At 58.6% G+C, this 17,035-nt stretch overlaps 4 protein-coding genes across 5 annotated transcripts; 2 read left to right on the forward strand and 2 right to left on the reverse strand.

Annotated features, from left to right (window-relative positions):
• Positions 1-554: 554 nt before the first annotated feature.
• TMEM221 (transmembrane protein 221) lies at positions 555-5,307 on the forward strand. The gene is made up of 4 exons (XM_058040836.1): positions 555-983; positions 2,694-2,779; positions 3,407-3,719; positions 4,041-5,307. The coding sequence occupies exons 1-4, from the start codon at positions 700-702 to the stop codon at positions 4,204-4,206; spliced, it is 849 nt and encodes a 282-aa protein (XP_057896819.1). The 5' UTR covers positions 555-699; the 3' UTR covers positions 4,207-5,307.
• BORCS8 (BLOC-1 related complex subunit 8) lies at positions 4,875-8,660 on the reverse strand. The gene is made up of 5 exons (XM_058040840.1): positions 8,568-8,660; positions 7,926-8,038; positions 7,545-7,609; positions 6,461-6,568; positions 4,875-5,519 (listed from the first exon to the last, which is right to left on the reverse strand). Exons 1-5 carry the CDS (start codon positions 8,602-8,604, stop codon positions 5,477-5,479), a joined length of 366 nt encoding a protein of 121 aa, XP_057896823.1. The 5' UTR covers positions 8,605-8,660; the 3' UTR covers positions 4,875-5,476.
• Positions 8,661-8,986: 326 nt separating this feature from the next.
• Positions 8,987-13,744, forward strand: RFXANK (regulatory factor X associated ankyrin containing protein). 2 transcript variants are annotated; one of them, XM_058040838.1, is made up of 10 exons: positions 8,987-9,069; positions 9,816-9,968; positions 10,094-10,171; positions 10,819-10,899; positions 11,034-11,099; positions 11,374-11,474; positions 11,973-12,098; positions 12,635-12,701; positions 12,845-12,925; positions 13,487-13,744. In XM_058040838.1, the coding sequence occupies exons 2-10, from the start codon at positions 9,896-9,898 to the stop codon at positions 13,546-13,548; spliced, it is 735 nt and encodes a 244-aa protein (XP_057896821.1). In that variant the 5' UTR covers positions 8,987-9,069; positions 9,816-9,895; the 3' UTR covers positions 13,549-13,744. The 2 variants fall into 2 exon arrangements, with proteins under 2 accessions (XP_057896821.1, XP_057896822.1); XM_058040839.1 differs by lacking the exon at positions 11,034-11,099.
• Positions 13,745-14,262: 518 nt separating this feature from the next.
• Positions 14,263-16,707, reverse strand: NR2C2AP (nuclear receptor 2C2 associated protein). The gene is made up of 6 exons (XM_058040841.1): positions 16,660-16,707; positions 15,751-15,797; positions 15,573-15,663; positions 15,395-15,500; positions 14,933-15,000; positions 14,263-14,794 (listed from the first exon to the last, which is right to left on the reverse strand). The coding sequence occupies exons 1-6, from the start codon at positions 16,675-16,677 to the stop codon at positions 14,678-14,680; spliced, it is 447 nt and encodes a 148-aa protein (XP_057896824.1). The 5' UTR covers positions 16,678-16,707; the 3' UTR covers positions 14,263-14,677.
• Positions 16,708-17,035: the final 328 nt, after the last annotated feature.

Raw genomic sequence — 17,035 nt, forward strand, 5'->3', positions numbered from 1 at the left:
TTCCCCCGGGCTGGGAACCTCGAGCGGCCCCGGGGACGGCGCTGCCGGGCGGGTCCCGCGGGGGCTCCGCTTCCCAGGGTATTTACGAGGCCTGGGAAACGCGCGGGGTCCCGGGGGGCGGCCGAGGGTCCTTTCCCAGCCGTGCGGGACTGGGAACGTGCCGGGAGCTCCCCGGGGGCTGCGGGGACGGTCCCGGCCGGGTGGAGGCCAAAGGCGCCGCTCCCGGGGGGTGCGGGGACCGCGGGACCCCCGTCCCACACCGGGGTCAGGCCCGGGGCTCTCCCGGGGAACGGCAGCGCTGGGAACGGGAGCGCGGCTCGGTGCCCGTCTGTCCGTCCATCCGTCCATCCATCCGTCCGTCCGTCCGTCCGTCCGTCCGTCCTCAGTCCCCACCCCCGCTCCGCTCCCTCCCGCCGCCCCCAGGAGGCTCCCGGGGCCCCACCGGGGGCGGAGCCGGCCCGGGAGGGTCCGGCACGGAGGCAGAACCGGAGGCAGGACCGGGGGCAGGACGGGCCCGCCCCGGCGGACCCCGCGGAACGGCGGCAGCACCGGCCCGGTGCCCGTCCCCGGTGCCCGTCCCCGGTGCCCGTCCCCGGTTCTCATTCCCAGCCCGAGTTCCCGAGTCGGGGAGCGCACGCACGTTCGGCACCCCCGGTGCCCCCGGGTTCCCCGGTTCCCGGTGCCGGTACCGGCCCCGCCATGCCCTCCGCGTACCCGCAGCGAGCCCTGACGGTGCTGCTGCTCTTCGGGACCCTGTCGGCCGCCATGGCGCTGCTCTCCTCCAGCCTCATCTTCCAGCTGCCCTCGGGCCGCGCCGCTCCCGCCGCCGGCGCGCTCCCGGAGCCGGTGGCCGCCGCCGTGCTGCCGGTGTCGGCCGCGCTGGCCGCGCTCTGCCTGGTGCTCAACGTGAGCTGCCTCCTGCTCTGCCTCCTGCACGGCTACTTCAGCACCGAGCTGGGCCGGGGGCAGCGCGGCGCCGAGCGGTGAGAGCCCCGAGCGGGGACAGCGGGAACCGGGGGGAGCGGGAGAGACGGGGACCGGGGCTGGAGGGACCGGGAGAGGCGGGAGAGGCGGGGACCGGCGATCAAGGAGTTCGGGAGAGGCGGGAACCGGGGCTGGAGGAACCGGGAGAGGCGGGGATGCTCGGAGGGGTCCAGAGCAACCTGAGGGACCGGGGATGCCCGGAGGGGTCCGGGCAGAAGGGAAGGGCCGGAGGATGCGGCGGGATCACGGAATGAGGGGTCCCGGTGCCAACTCCTCCGGCGCCCCAAAACCCGCGAGGATTCGCTGGGTCCCCTCCAAAAGGGGCTGTGGGGAGCAATGGGTGGGAAATCCCCCAAATTCCTCTCCGTGATCACCAGGGCTGGAGCTGAGCTCTTTAATTTGAGTTTTAGAGACTCCAGAAGGTGGGACCGGCAAGTTTAGACCAGGCTGCGCAATCCAGGGGGTTTCATTTCCATAACTGGAGACTCGTGGATTTGGAATGGGCTGGGGGCTCCTGGCCCAGCGCCTGGGTTAAAACTAAAAAACAGCTCGGGGGTAATCTGAATTTAAAGGATTTTGGTGACGACTGGACTTGGTGGGGTGACTCACGCAATTTTGGGACCTCTCTGACTTCAGTCAAAACTCGCTGAAAGGGAATGACGACGTTTCAACAGCCGCTTTTTGTCCCTAATTAGAGAATCCAATCAGTCCCGGCTCTGCGCGGAGCACCGGGCTGGAGAAATTCCAGCAGCGCCTCCTCAGCCTCTTCCAACGCTTCATTAACGGAGGAGAGCAAAAATATTTCCCTGAAAACAAAAAATTCCCACAACAAACTCGGCTTTTCTGCCGGAAAATTAACAACAAAAAATTCCCCACCCCGGGCTGTGAATTTTCCTGGTTTTCCTGTGATCCCAGCCTGGATTTTGGGCTGTAACTGCTCCGTTTGGGAGCTGTGAAGTTGACATTTGGGAATTGCGAGGTCGCAGGTGAGGAAAAAATCCCATTCCCAAAAACCCCCAGAGCAAAGCGCGGGGAGGCTCTTCCCCAATAATTCGAATTTCAGGAGGATTTTGTGCCTCTCCCTGGGAACCTCCAGCAATCCATTGCCCCGTGCCTCAGTTTCCCCGGCTGCGGCTGGAGCTCTCGGCTCAGGCCGGGAGGAAAGGCGGGTTCGGGGCACGGCCAGGAGGTGGCGGCGATGTCCCCGCGCTGCGGTGGCGTTGCAGGAGCCGCTCCCGCCGCGGGGACCTTGGGCGCTGTCAGCCCGGATTGGGGCTGTCACCCTCAATCGCCACTGCCACCCCAAACTGCGCTGTCACCCTGAATTGGTGCTGTCACCCGGATTGGGGCTGTCACCCTCAATCGCCACGCCACCCCAAACTGCGCTGTCACCCTGAATTGGTGCTGTCACCCCAAAGTGACGCTGCGACCTCGAATTCCGCTGTCACCCTAAACTGTTGCTGTCACCCCCAAACTGGCCCTGTCACCCATTCCAGATTTTTCCTGGGCTCAGATCAGAACCAGGATCAGTTTCGAGTTCCTCACTCCAGGTTTTTTCCCTGAGCTCAGATCAGGACTAGGATCATTTCCGAGTTCCTCTGTCCGTCCTTTTCCCGGCGCCCAGAGCGGGACTGGAGCCTGCCCAGAGGCTCTTTTCCCTGCCAGGAGCCCTTCCCGAGGCTGTTGTCCCTCTTCTCCCTGTTTCCCAGGGCTCTCTGGTTCCTCCTGGACAGCCGGAGCGTCCGGCACGCGGCCATCGGCCTCTTCTGCTGCGGGCTCTGCCTCTACCTCACAGGCAAGTGGCCCCAGCGTGTGTCCCCCAGTGCTCCCAGTGTCCCCCAGTGCTCCCCAGTGTCCCCAGCCCAGCCCTGCACTGGTTTCTGCCCCAGCCCTGCTTTGGTTCACAAATGGCTCCACCAGCTCCTTCCCACAGCCTGCAATTCCCATTGCAGGGCCCCAGGCTGGAGTTTTGTAGGGGCTGGAGGGGTCCAGAGATGGGAACGGAGCTGGACAATTCCTGAGGGAGCTGGGATGGGGCTGGAACCTTCCAAATCCAGGAAATCTTCAAGTGTCCCAGGAATTTCCAAACCTGTCCCTTAGTAATCCTGGCTCCTGAGCTGTCCCTGAGCCCTTCTCCAGCCTCAACCATTCCCTGAATTTGGGAATCCATCCCTCTTTAATCCCAGCTCCTGAGCTGTTTCCCAGAGCCTCCTGAGCTGTCCCTGAGCCCTTTCCCAGCCTCAACCACCCCAGGAATTCCCAAACCCATCCCTGTTTACTCCTGAGCCCTTTCCCAGCCTCAACCACCCCAGGAATTCCCAAACCCATCCCTTTTTACTCCTGAGCCCTTTCCTAGCCTGAGCCACCCCAGGAACCCCCGATCCCACCCATTTTCAGGGTGCCCTGTCTGTGTCCCCCGCAGCCCTGGCCCTGTCCATGCTGCTGCTGTTCCAGCTGGAGGCCGGCATCGCCAGCGCCTGCATCCTGGCCTCTGGAATCCTCGTCCTGCTGCTCTCCCTGCTCCACGCGCTGCTCCGCGCCTCCCGAATTCCCCAGGGCTCGGAGCCTCCCCAGGCCCTCTACGAGAACGACTCTGCCCAGCCCGGCCCCGGCACGGCTGCTGCTCCCCGGCCCTGCCGAGAAATCCACCGGGAATTCTCCTTCCCGCCCTGCCTGGAGCGCAAATCCCGGCCGGGCTCGGCCTCCAGCAGCAACCCGAGCTCGGGGAGCAAGGGGTTCCCAAGGGAATCACAGTGGGAATTGTCCAGGAGCAAAGAATTCCCAAAGGAATCACAGTGGGAATTGTCCAGGAGCAAGGAATTCCCAAAGGAATCACAGTGGGAATTGTCCAGGAGCAAGGAGCTCCCAAGGGAATCACAGTGGGAACTGTCCAGGAGCAAGGAATTCCCAAAGGAATCCCAGTGGGAATTGTCCAGGAGCAAGGAATTCCCAAAGGAATCCCAGTGGGAATTGTCCAGGAGCAAGGAATTCCAATGCCAGGACTGGCCCAGGAACACAGAATTCCCCAAGGAATCCCACCAGGAATTGTCCAGGAGCAAGGAGTTCCCAAGAGGATCCCAGTCCCGGGACTGGTCCCGCACTCACAGGACTCTTCTGGATTCAGGGCTGCTGCAGGAGCAGGGACATGCCTGGAATGTCACCAGCAGGCAGATGAGCAATGCGATGTCCCACAGAGCCACCAAGGACTCCACGCTGGTCTGAGGGAAACCCAGGGGTTTTCTGGAGGAAGAGTTGATGCTTTTTCACGGTTTTGGGTTTTGTTTTTCCTGGAAAAATTCCTTTATCCACAGCCAAAACCCCAGTGCTGCCTGCCTGGGAACCCAAATCCATCCCAGCTGTGGGAGAGGATCTGGGGAGCAGAAATTGGGATTTTCACCATTTCAGCCTTTCCCAGCAGATCCCGGCTGATCTCCCTTCTCCTTCCTCCCCGCTCCATCCTCATCCTCAGCACTGGCATGGATGGGGGATTGGGGTGGGGGAAACCCAGTTTGGGGTGGGGGAAACCCAGTTTGGGGTGGCCAGGAACAGATTTGGGGTGGAAAAAGGCAGATTTGGAGTGGAAAAAGGCAGATTTGGGGTGGAAAAAGGCAGATTTGAGCTGTCAGAGCAAACTTGGGGTAGCAGGAAGGGGGTTTGGGGTGGCCTAGAGTGATTTTGAGGTGGCAAAGAACAGATTTGGGGTGGGGAAAAGCAGATTTGGGGAGTCGCTGCTATTATCCCAAATTCCACCTGCTATCCCAAGCACAATTCCCCTGGAATTTGAGTTCAGCCATTCCCTGAATCCCCCTGGAAAATCCAGGAGGGATCCACACCAAAGCTCTGCTCCCTCCCAGTCACCGCCAAAACCAAGAGTGCGAGAAAAAAAATCTTTTAAAATTTTTTTTTTGTAGTATTTTAAGGAATTTTTTCTCCCTTGAAAGCCCGAAATTCCACATTCCTTTGCTCCGTGCCCTTGGAAACCCCAGGATAAAAAAGGAGCTCCGAGCTCCCACGGCCACAGGAGAAAAGCTGAAAACCTTCAAAAGGAATTTTCTTGTTGGGTTTTTTTTTGAGATTTTTTTTGGTTTGTTTGGTTTTTTTTTTTCCTTTTTATTCTCGTCCTCATTAAAACCAAACCCAGCAATTCCTTGGCAGCAGCTGGGAAAGTTTCTCCTTGGAGAATTCCTCCTCAACAAAAGCCTGGAGTGCTGCTCACATTCCAGCTTTTTACACAAAATTCCCAAAGCAAGACCTCATCTGGGAGGTTTTTTGGGAAAAAAAAAAAAAAGCCTGGAAACAAAAAAAGGGAAGGAAAAACACAAACCCACCCTGTTTTCCATGGAAAAGAGATCCCAAAAAGCAGGATTTGGGATTTTCCAGCTCTTCTTTTTTGTGTTTTCCTGGGAATTCAGGGGCTTCTCCACCTGTGCAGCCCCAGAGGTTTTTTGGCTTCTTCCCAAGGTTGGGAAATTCAGGATGGAAAACCATAAATTCAGGAAGTGCCTGGAGGATTCTTGGCTTGGGGGGTGATGGTGCTGTGGGAAGAAAGAGGAAAAGTCAAATTCAGCAGCTTGAAAATGTGGGAAATTTGGGAAATTAAAAAATTCCCTCTGCTGGTGGTTGCTGGGGTAAGGGGCCGCTGTTGGGGCGGCACAGCCATTTCTGCAGCCTGAAAAATCTCAAAATATCCCCCCCAAAATCAAAACAAATCCCAAACATCCCTCAGGTTTTTTTTTTTTTTTAAATCCCCCCCAAAAATCCCTAAAATCCTCCCCCCCCCAAAAAAAAAATCTAACAAAATAAAAAAATCCCCCTACAAAAAATGAAAAACCCCAAAAATCAAAACAAATCCCAAAAAAAAGCCCTCAAAATTTTCTTTTAAAAGCACAAAAATTCCAAAAATTTTGGGGGTACCTCTTCCCAATCCCTGCATCCCCAAACTCTTTGAATATTCCCAAAAATCTCCCAAAAACCCTCCCTAAAATTCCATTTATTCCAAATTTTCCCATAGCAAACAGCGCTGGTTTCCCCCAGGGAATAGGGGAAAATCAGGGAATGCTGTCCTGGATAATCCTGGAATTTTTTTTCCCAGGATTCAGGGGATACCTTTTCCCAATCCCTGCCTCCCTAAACTCCAAATAATTAGTATCTCCCAAAAATCCTCCCTAAAATTCAATTTATTCCAAATTTTCCTTCAGGAAACAGCGCTGGTTTCCCCCAGGGAATAGGGGAAAATCAGGGAATGCTGTCCTGGATAATCCTGGAATTGTTCCTCAGGATTCTGGGGGTACCTTTTCCCAATCCCTGCGTCCCTAAACTCCAAACGATTCGTATCTCCCAAAAATCCTCCCCAAAATTCAATTTATTCCAAATTTTCCCTTAGCAAACAGCGCTGGTTTCCCCCAGGGAATGGGGGAAAATCAGGGAATGCTGTCCTGGCCAATGCTGGGGCTGTTCCCCAGGATTTTGGGGGTACCTGCGGCCCTGGGCAGCGTTGAGCTGCTCCTTCATGGCAATGGAATGCTTGAGCAGGCTGTCGATGCTCTTGAAGTAAACGCTGCTGTCAGTCATGCTCTTGATGGCACTGCAGAGGGGGAAAAGCAGCAAAAGTGGGAAAAGAGGGAGCGGGACACAGCTGGAATTCCCAGATTCTGCTTGTTCCCCCTCCAACCCCAGGAAGGTTCAGGTTTGGGGAGGTTTCCACTGGGGGGGAGCCGGAAAAATTTCATGAAGTTCTGGAATTCCTGCCAGGAGTTCCCAAATCCCAGCTGCTCCCAATGCATTCCCTGGATCCTGCTGGGTTTTCCCAGCCTGGAATTCCAGGAATTTCAGCCTCAAAATGAAAATCTCAAATCCCAACTCATTCCCTGGGTCTTTCCAGCCTGAAATTCCAAGAATCTAACCCTCAAAATGAAAATCCCAAATCCCAACTCATTCCCTGGATCTTCCCACACAGAATTTCAGTAATTTCTCTCTCAAAGTGAAAATCCCAAATCCCAACTCGTCCCAATTCATCCCCTGGATCCTTTTGCGTTTTCCAGCCCAGAATTTCAGCCTCAATTTGTTCAAAGCTCATCCCAAATCCCGACTCATTCCCTGGGTCCTGCCTGGGTTTTCCAGCCCGGAATTCCAGGAATTTCACTCTCAAAGTGGAAATCCCAAACCCAAATTAATTCCCTGGGTTTTCCAGCCCGGAATCTCAGGAATTTCCCTCTCAAATTGGAAATCTCAAACCCCAACTCATTCCCTGGGTTTTCCAGCCTGGAATCCCAGGAACTTCCCTCTCCAAGTGGAAATCCCAAACCCAAATTAATTCCCTGGGTTTTCCAGCCTGGAATCCCAGGAATTCCCCGCTCCAAGTGGAAATCCCAAGCCCCAGCTCTTCCCAATTCATTCTCTGGATCCTGCCTGGATTTTCCAGCCCGGAATCGCAGGAATTTCCCTCTGAAAGTGGAAATCCCCAACCCCAGCCCTTCCCATCCCCATTCCCCGGATCCTGCCGTGTTTCCCAGCCCGGAATTCCACGGATTCCCAGGAATTTTCAGCAGCCCCAGCAGCACCTGCAGGCGTACTCCACGGTGTAAATGGCTCCCTGGCTCTGCTCCTCCCAGCTCTGCATGTCCGACTGCGAGGGAAATAAAAAGCAGCAGGGATCAGGCAGGATCTGAGCTGGGAACGGCACCTGGAGAGGGAATTCCTGCCTGGGATGGGTTAGGGTTAGGGGCTCTAGAGAGATTTGGGATGATGGGTGGAATTCCAGGAGTCGGGGAATGGGTTTGGGATGAGGGATGGAATCCCAAGGCACAGGGCACAGCTCCAGGCCGGACAATTCCCGTGGGGATTTTGGGGCAGGAATTCCCGGAGGAGCCGCGCCCGCGGGCTCGGTCCCTCGGCTCCCGGGGCTCCCGGAATTGGGAACTGGGGTTCCCGGGGCTCCCCACCTTGTGCTGGGCCAGCTCGGGCAGCGAGCGCCGCACGTGCTCCTGCAGCCGGAACAGCGCCACCGAGGGCTCGTTGGCCAGCACGTACAGGCTCTCCGTGAACTTGTCCGTCACTGCCGGGAGAAACGGGGAAAAACGGGAAAAAACCGGGATTAATCGGGATACGGGGGGAGCAGGGCTAATCCAGGGAGATAGCTCAGCGGAAATCCAGAGAAATCCATGGGAATCTCTCCCCAGAAATCCATGGAAATCCATGGGAATCTCTCCCCAGAAATCCATGGAAATCCATGTAGATCTCTCCATAGAAATCCATGGGAGTAAATAGAAATACCTCCATGGAAACCAACATAAAACCTCAGAAATATCTCCACAGAAATCCATGGAAATACCTCCATGGAAATCCACAGAAAATCTCGGAAATACCTCCGCAGAAATCCACACTAAAATCTCCAAGGGACACCCAGGCGCTCTTCCCCACGGGGGATGAAGGCCGGCAATGAAACCACAACACCCCAGCGGCCAAACCACCGCGGCGGGGCCTCTCCCAGCCCATCCCCGCCGGTCCCGTCCCTGTCCCGGTCCCGGTGCCTGTCCCTGTCCCGGTGCCGCCTTTCCCGGTCCTGTTCCCGGTCCCGGTCCCACCTTTCTTCACCTTCAGCTGCATCTCCGGTTCCTCCATCCCGCCCGCCGCCACTTCCGCTTCCGGCGGCGCGCCCCCGAAACCGCCCCGGGCACGGACAACAGCCCCGGCTGGAAACGTGTCCGCGGGACTAACGTTCCGCCTTGCGCCCCCACCCCCAAATCGGTGTCACCCCGCCCCGACCCCTCCCCGGTCCTCGTTGTCACCCGTGGCGACACTCGGTGGCTCCCGGTTTGTCACAGCGGCGACACTCGGTGGCTCCCGGTTTGGCCGTGCTGCCCTGAGAGGGGTCTGGGGGTGTCGCGGCCTTTGCCCCCCCGGTACCGAGGTGTCCCCAGGGTGTCCCCAGGCCGGGCGGTCCCGCTGCCACCCCCTCGTGTCGCTTTACGGCCGCTCTCGGGGGAGGCGGGGCCGGGCCGCGCTCCGCGAACCCCCCCGGGCCGCCCCGGCCCCGCCGGGCCCCGCAGGAACCGCAAGGGAGGGGCGGAGAGCCGGGAGGCGGCGGTGAGACCGGGAACGGGATGAGGAACGGATCGGGAACGGGGGTGGGGAACGTATCGGGAACGGGAATGGACCGGGAACGGGAATCGGGACGGGATGGGAAACAGGAAATGAGGGCCTGAGAGCCGGGAGGCGGCGGTGAGACCGGGACCGGGGAACTGGGATGGGGACCGGGGACGGGAACCGGGGACGGGAACAGGATGGGGAACGGAGCGGTAAGGGAGTGACGGGAGAGCCGGGAGGCGGCGGTGGGAGCGGGAACGGGTTCGGGATCCGGGGATGGGATCGGGACCCGAGAACGGGAACGGAGAACGGGAACGGGGAACGAGATCGGGAGCGACGGTGAGGGGCTGGGAGGAAGGTCGGGGAGGTTCCGGGGGTGCCGGGCTCGGAGGAGCTGCGGGAGCGGAGGATTGGAGGGTGGGAAGTGCCGGGAACGGCGATGGGGATGGGGACAGAGAGGGGGACACAAGGGACAGCGATGGGGAGGGAAGGGAAGATCCCAGAAACAGGGTGAGGAGAGCAAGGGGGACCCCAGGAATCGGGATGGGAAGGGAAGGGAAGGGAAGGGAAGGGAAGGGAAGGGAAGGGAAGGGAAGGGAAGGGAAGGGAAGGGAAGGGAAAGGGAAGACCCCAGGAATCGGGATGGGGAGGGCACAGGGGACCCCAGACCCCTCGGGGGGTCTCAGGCACTCGGCTCTGCCCCACACGTCCCTATTTCCCCTCTCTCCCACCCCATCCCTGTGCAGGGAAGGTGAAGGAGCTGCCGGGGAGCCCCCTGGACACCCCAGAATTGTGTGGAAAAGGGGGAAAAGGGTGAAGAGGCAGCATGGGGGACAGCGGGGCGCCCTCGGCGTGTCCCCAGCAGGACGGGGACGCGGCGCTGCCGGAGTGTGGAGACGGTGAGTTGGGAGTGCTGGGGACAAAGTGAGGATCCCCCTGGAAAGTGGGGTCTGCTTGGGGTGCCCCGAGCTGGACGGGACCCCAGGGGAGCCCCGGGTGACAGCGAGGTGCCCGGGTGCTGCAGGTGGAGCCGAGAGCCCCCGGAACTGCTCGGCTGCTCCCGCGGATTCCCAGAGCCCCAGCGAGGCCCCGGCCCTGGACGGTGAGTGGGGCACAGGGGGGAAACTCCCTGGGAATTCCCATCCCAAAAATCCCGGGAAGGAGCCTCAAGGGTGGGAAACCCCATCCCAATCCCAATCCCAAAAATTGGTGCCTGCTCCTGCCAGCCCTGAGAGGTTGCTCCAGCTCTTCTCTGCTCAAAATCTCATTTTCCCTGCATTTTTCACAATAAAATCTCGGATCAGGGGCTGGAAACGCTGTGGGATTCCCAAGAAAGTGCCTTAAATTGGTGCTCAAACGTAGAAAATCCCAATCCCAAAGTCTGGTGCCCACTCCTCCTGCCAGCCCTGAGAGGTCGCTGCAGCTCCACGCTGGAACTGGAGATGGCAATTCTCATTTTCCTTGGATTTTTCCCCATAAAACCTCGGATCAGGGGCTGGAAACACTTTGGGATTCCCAAATAAATAGAAAATAAACCTGAAATTAATGGAGGGTAAATAAATAGTTAAATAAATGGAGAATAAACTAATAGAGAATGAATAAAAATAAAATAAACCAGAAATTAATGGAGAATAACCCCAAAAATTAATGGAGAATAACCCTAAATTAATGGAGAATAACCCCAAATTCATGGAGAATAACCCCAAAAATTAATGGAGAATAACCTGCAGACCCTCTGTGCTGTCCCAGGTTTCCCCCTGAAGCATTCCAACACCTTGACCAACAGACAGCGAGGCAACGAGGTGTCAGCACTGCCGGCCACACTGGACAGTGAGTGCCACCAGCGTCCCCAGGGGCTGCAGGGGACGTGGGGACAGCAGGGGAGGGGCTGGGGCCACCCTGGGGCAGCTCCCACCCCAAAATTTGCAGGGAATTCTTTTCCCTGATGGATTTGTCCCTTCCAGCACTGTCCATCCACCAGCTCGCTGCCCAAGGCGAGCTCATCCGGCTGAAGGAGCACCTGAGGAAAGGTTGGTGTCCCCTTGGTTGGTGTCCCCTTGGCCCTGCCAGCACCTGCCAGGTCCCCTCTGGTAACCTCACGCTTGGTTTTCACTCAGCCATAAAACCACAGGAACTGGGGTTTTTTGGGGAGGTTTCTCCAGTTTTGGAGATCGGAAAAATCCTCAAAAAACATCAATTGCAACCATCCAGCAGTTGGCTGAGGTGGTTTACCAGCCCTTACTGGCTGTACTGGTTGAACTGGGAGCCCGGGGGGGGCTCACCTGGCTGTGGTCCCCTGCCCAGGTGAGAATTTGGTGAACAAACCCGACGAGAGAGGCTTCACCCCCCTGATCTGGGCTGCGGCTTTCGGGGAGATCGAGACCGTGCGGCACCTCCTGGAGTGGGTGAGGGAGCTCCGGGGCTTCCGGAGTGTTCTGGGACCTCTCCTGGGTCCTGTCCTTGACTCTGTCTGGGACCTGTGGGACCTGTCCTTGACCCTGGGACCTGTTCTTGACCCTGGAATCTTTGTTAATTGTGGGATCTTCCTTAATTCTGGGATCTGTCTTTGACCCTGGGACCTGTCTTCCATCCTCGGACCTGTCCTTGATCCTGGGAATCTCGTTTTTATACTCTGTGATCTCCCTCGTTTATTCCAGGACCTCTGTCTTTATTCCTAGGATGTCCCTCCTTCATCCTGGGATTTCCCTTTTTTATTTTGGGATCTCCTTCTGGTTTTAATCCTGGGATTTCCCTTTTTTATCCCGGGATCTCCCTCCGTCCCCACTGTCCCCAGGGCAGTGTCAGCCCAGGGAGGGTGGCTATGGGCAGTGTCACCGGGCTGTCCCCGCTGTGGGCAGTGTGACCCACTGTCCCCAGTGTCCCCATGTCCCCGCTGTCCCCAGGGCGCCGATCCCCACGCGCTGGCCAAGGAGCGCGAGAGCGCGCTGGCCCTGGCCAGCATGGGCGGCTACACCGACATTGTCACCATGCTGCTGGACAAGGACGTGGACATCAACACCTACGACTGGGTGAGGGCCACCTGCACGGCTGGGGGACACTGGGGACAGCGGGGAAAACGGGGACAGTGGGAACATTAGGGACAGCAGGGACATAAGGGACATCAGGACAAGCCTCCCCAGTGCCACCAGCATGGCTGGGGGACACCAGCCTGGAGCTGGGAGAGGAGGGAGTGGGATCCGAGTTTGTCCCAGTCTGGAACTGGGGATCCCAGTCTGGAATTGGGAGAGGCTGGAAGGGGATCCCAATGAGTCCCAGCCTCAAACTGGGCGAGATTGGAGGGGGAATCCCAGCAGATCCCAGTCTGCAGCTGGGAGAGGCTGGGTTGAGATCCCAGTGAGAGCCAGACTGGAACTGGGGATCCCAATCTGGAGCTGGGACAGGCTGGGTTGGGATCCCAGTCTGGAATTGGGACAGGCTGGGTTGGGATCCCAGTCTGGAGCTGGTAGGGGCTGCAATGGAATCCCAGCGTGCGGGGCAGCCCTGAGGGGCAGCAGGGGCCCTGTGGGATCAGCCATGACCTCTCCTCTCCCCCCTGCACCCACAGAACGGGGGCACCCCCCTGCTCTACGCCGTGCGCGGGAACCACGTCAAGTGTGTGGAGGCCCTGCTGGGTGAGGCACAGCTCCGCTCCCGCCGTTCCACCTCCGGAACTGCTGCTCCCTGCCGTGGGGGCAGAGCCCGGGGGCCAGGGCAGCTCCTGGGGGCCAGGGGCAGCTCCTGGGTCCCCACAGCAGCCCCCATTGCTGCCCCACAGCGTGCGGCGCTGACCTGACCGAGGAGGCCGACTCGGGCTACACCCCCATGGACCTGGCCGTGGCCCTGGGACACAAGAAAGGCAAGTGATCTCCGTCAGAAAACACGGGGTTTGCCCTCAGAAAGCAGGGATTGCCCTCAGAAAACGGGGATTTCCCTCAGAAAAAGGGGATTTTGCTGGGTGGATTTGGGGTACACCCCCATGGACCTGGCCGTGGCCCTGGGACACAAGAAAGGCAAGTGTCCCCCATCAGGAAACAGGGGTTTTCCCTCAGAAAACAGGGATTTTTCTCAGAAAACGTGGATTTCCCTCAGAAAATGGGGATTTACCTCAGAAAATGGGGATTTTAGCTCAGAAAATGGGGATTTTAGCTCAGAAAATGGGGATTTTGCTGGACGGATTCAGGGTACACCCCCATGGACCTGGCCGTGGCCCTGGGAGACAAGAAAGGCAAGTGATCTTCATCAGAAATGGGGCGTTTCCCCTCAAAAAGCAGAGATTGCCCTCAGGAAATAAGGATTTTTCCACAAAAACCAGGGATTTCCTTCAGAAAACTGGTGTTTCCCTCAGAAAACAGGAGTAAAATGATGACCAGATCCCTCCCAGAGCAGCTTCCCTGACTCCCACCCTCTCCCCCCTCAGTCCAACAGGTCATCGAGAACCACATCCTGAAGCTGTTCCGGAACAAGAAGAAGAAGAAGTGAGGAGGCATCTCCAGCTCTTCCCAGCATCGCCATGGCCTCATCCCACTGCTCCAGGCATGGAGAAATCCAGGAATTTCTGCCCTCATGGACCCCAGGCCTCTCCCTGGCTGCCATGCACAAAATCCAGGGACACTCATTCCAGCCCTGGCTGGACTCGGCTGCTTTGTATTGGAAATAAACTTTAATTGCAATTAAACTCTGTGGAGCCCTATCTGCTGCCTCAGCCCATCCTAATCCCAGGTTTTGGACAGCCAAGACTCAGAATTTCCCCTCAATTTTTCCTCAATAACTGTGGAATTCCTGTCCAGAGCTATCCCTTAGGGAAGCTCCCATAAAGCTGCCACAGCCAGGAGGGAAAATCCCACAGGATTCTGTTGCTGCCATCCCAAGCAGCTCAGGGGTGGCCACCGAGGTGACAGCACAGAGAGGGGACATTTCCCCTCTGTCTTGAGGCCAAACCCTCCAGGGCTCATTGCAGGAAAAAGCAGGGATATCTCTTATTGATCCCAATCCAGAAAAAGCAGGGATATCTCTTATTGATACCATTCCAGAAAAAGGAATATCTTTTATTGATCTCATTCCAGAAAAAAAGCAGGGATATCTCTTACTGATCCCATTCCAGAAAAAGCAGGGATATCTCTTATTGATCCCATTCCAGAAAAAAGCAGGAATATCTCTTATTGATCCCCTTCCAGAAAAAAGCAGGAACATCTCTTATTGATCCCCTTCCAGAAAAAAGCAGGAACATCTCTTATTGATCCCAATCCATGAAAAAGCAGGATTACCTTTCATTGATCCCAATCCAGGAAAAAGCAGGAATATCTCTTATTGATCCCAATCCATGAAAAAGCAGGAATACCTTTCATTTATCCCAATCCAGGAAAAATCAGGGATATCTTTTATTGATCCCAATCCATGAAAAAGCAGGAATACCTTTCATTGATCCCAATCCAGAAAAAAGCAGGAATACCTTTCATTGATGCCATTCCAGAAAAAGCAGGGATACCTTTTATTGATCCCATTCCACACCTGTGCCCAGCACAGCCCCACCGGTGCCCCCTCAGGGGACAGGGACCCCCCTGTGGGGTGTTGAGAGCCCCCAAAGAGGGGACAGCCCCCGGGGTCCCCCCTAGAGGCGCTCCCCCAGCACCTGCAGGTGATAAACCACCACCCTGCCAAAGAAATCCGTGCTGCTCCCAAAGGTGATCTTCAGCTCGTCCAGCACCGTCTCCTGCACCTGGAAGCTGTGCAGAGCCCAGTCAAGGAGTAACGCTGGCATTGGGGTGTGGGGGGCACTCCCCCGGCTCTGCTCAGCAGCAAAAATCCCCAAAAATCCCCAAATCCTGCCTTGCCCCCATCAGCACCCCGGGAAAGGAAAGGATATCTGCATGGCATGGCTGTCCTGGGGGTACAGCTCCGATATTTTCACCAGTTCCTCACCCGTTCTGCAGCCTGGGGAGGGCAAAGGGGAGCCTCAGGTGCTGTCCCAGAACCTCTCCCAGCTCCCAGAAGATCCCAGCTCCTCTTTATTCACCCCTGGAGCTGCCCCAGGTGCTTCCAGGCGCCTCCAGGTGATATCCCAAAACGTTCCCTAATTCTCACCAGCTGCCAGCCCCTCTTTATTCACCCATGGAGCCGCTCCAGGTGCTCCCAGGTGCTGTCCCAAAATGTCCCACTGGCTCCCAAAGGCTCCCAGCCCCTCTTTATTCACCCCCAGAGCCCCTCCAGGTGCTCCCGAGCCCCTCCTGTGCTTTGGGAATTGCTGACAAACGCCCCGAGGCTGCAGGTGTGGGCAAGCTGAGGCAGGAGCCCGCCGTGCCTCAGTTTACCTGCCGGCCACCCTCACCTTCCAGCGTGCAGAGCCGGCTGGAGAATCCCCCCTGGAACTGGATGTGCAGCTGGGAGAGCTTGACGGGGCGGGGGAAATGCAGGGTGACCCACTGGGACGTGCCCTGGGGGGACAGGGATGGTGTCACGGGGGGCACAGGGGGGTCACAGCCGCGTCCCCGTCCCTGTCCCCACACCTGGTCCGAGTTCCAGCAGGTCTCCTCGCTGCCATCGAACAGGTGCTGCTTGCCAAAGTGCTTCACGTCCCGGTTCAGCACGGAGCTCACCCTGCGGGGACAGCGGGGACAGTGCCACCCCTCGGGGGACATCAGGGGCAGGACAGTGCCACCCCCCGGGGACAGCGGGGACACTCACCGCGTGGCCGTGTCGGGACACACCAGGGACTCCACGGGCATCGCTGCCTGCGGGGAGGGACGGCGTGAGAGGGACACCAAAACGGGGCTGGGGACACCAAAACGGGGCCGGGGACACCTGGGTGTGATGGGGACCCCCGGGAGCCGCTCCCGGTCCCGCCGGGGCCGCCCCGCACTCACCGCCCGCCCGCCGCAGGAAGAGGCGGAGCCGCCGCCCCGCTCCCGGTGTCCGGTACCGCCCCCGGCACCGCGGGGACTGCGGGACGGCGGCTCCGTGTCCCCCGCCACCTCTCTGTGTCCGCCCTGCCGCCCTGCGTGTCCGCCCCCCGGCAAACACCTCGCCCCCGGTTCCGCTCCCCGGTTCCGGTGCCGGTTCCGGTCCCCGGTACCGCTCCCCGCGGGTCCTCGGGGATCCCCGCTCCTTTCCCGGGGCTGGGGGAGCCCGGGCGGGGGCACGGGGGCGCGGGGACCTCCCCGGGGCTGCTCTGCTGGTGACACCGGAGAGCGGCAGGGACAGGGACAGGGACAGGGACAGGGACAGGGACAGGGACAGGGACAGGGACGGAGCGCGGCGTGGGAGGGATCCCCGCGTTCCTGCATCCCTGACACCCCGCGTGTCCCTGCATCCCTACATCTCTCAATTCCTGAGTCCCTGCACATCCCTGCAGCCCAGAACATCCCTGCACATCCCTGCATTCCTGTATTCCAGAATCCTTGCATTCCTGAATTCCTGCATATCCCTGCATCCCCATCCCTGAATGCCTGCAAATCTCTGCAAATCCTTACACCTCCCTGCACATTCCTGCATCCCCGCACATCCCTGCTAATCCCCGCATCCCTGCAGATCCCAGGATCCTTCCACAGCCCAGCAATGCTGCACCTCGCAGCTCATCCCTGCATTCCTGCTCACCACTGCATCCTTTTCCATCCCTGTTTATCCTGACCTCGCTGCACGGCTCAGTATCCCTGAATCCCTGAGAATCCCAGCTCATCCCTGCTCATCCCAGCCCCCCTGCCCACGGCAGCCCCCGGCTCCGCAGCCCCGCCGAGCTCCCGGTGCCGGCTGAGTCACGGCGGCCGCGCCGAGGCCGCCTCAGCTCCGGCACCGGCAAAAATAAACGCGGCGAGAGCTGCGAAGCCGCCGCCCCCTCCCCGTCCCCATCCCCACCCAGGTTCCCCTCCTCGTCCCCGTCCCCATCCCCGTCCCCATCCTCATCCCCGTTCCCATCCCCGTTCCCGTCCCCGTCCCCGCACCGCCCCGGGGCTCGGCCCCGGCTGGGGACGCG

This window comes from Melospiza georgiana, chromosome 26, assembly GCF_028018845.1.
Source record: "Melospiza georgiana isolate bMelGeo1 chromosome 26, bMelGeo1.pri, whole genome shotgun sequence".
In the NCBI taxonomy this organism is placed as follows: domain Eukaryota; kingdom Metazoa; phylum Chordata; class Aves; order Passeriformes; family Passerellidae; genus Melospiza; species Melospiza georgiana.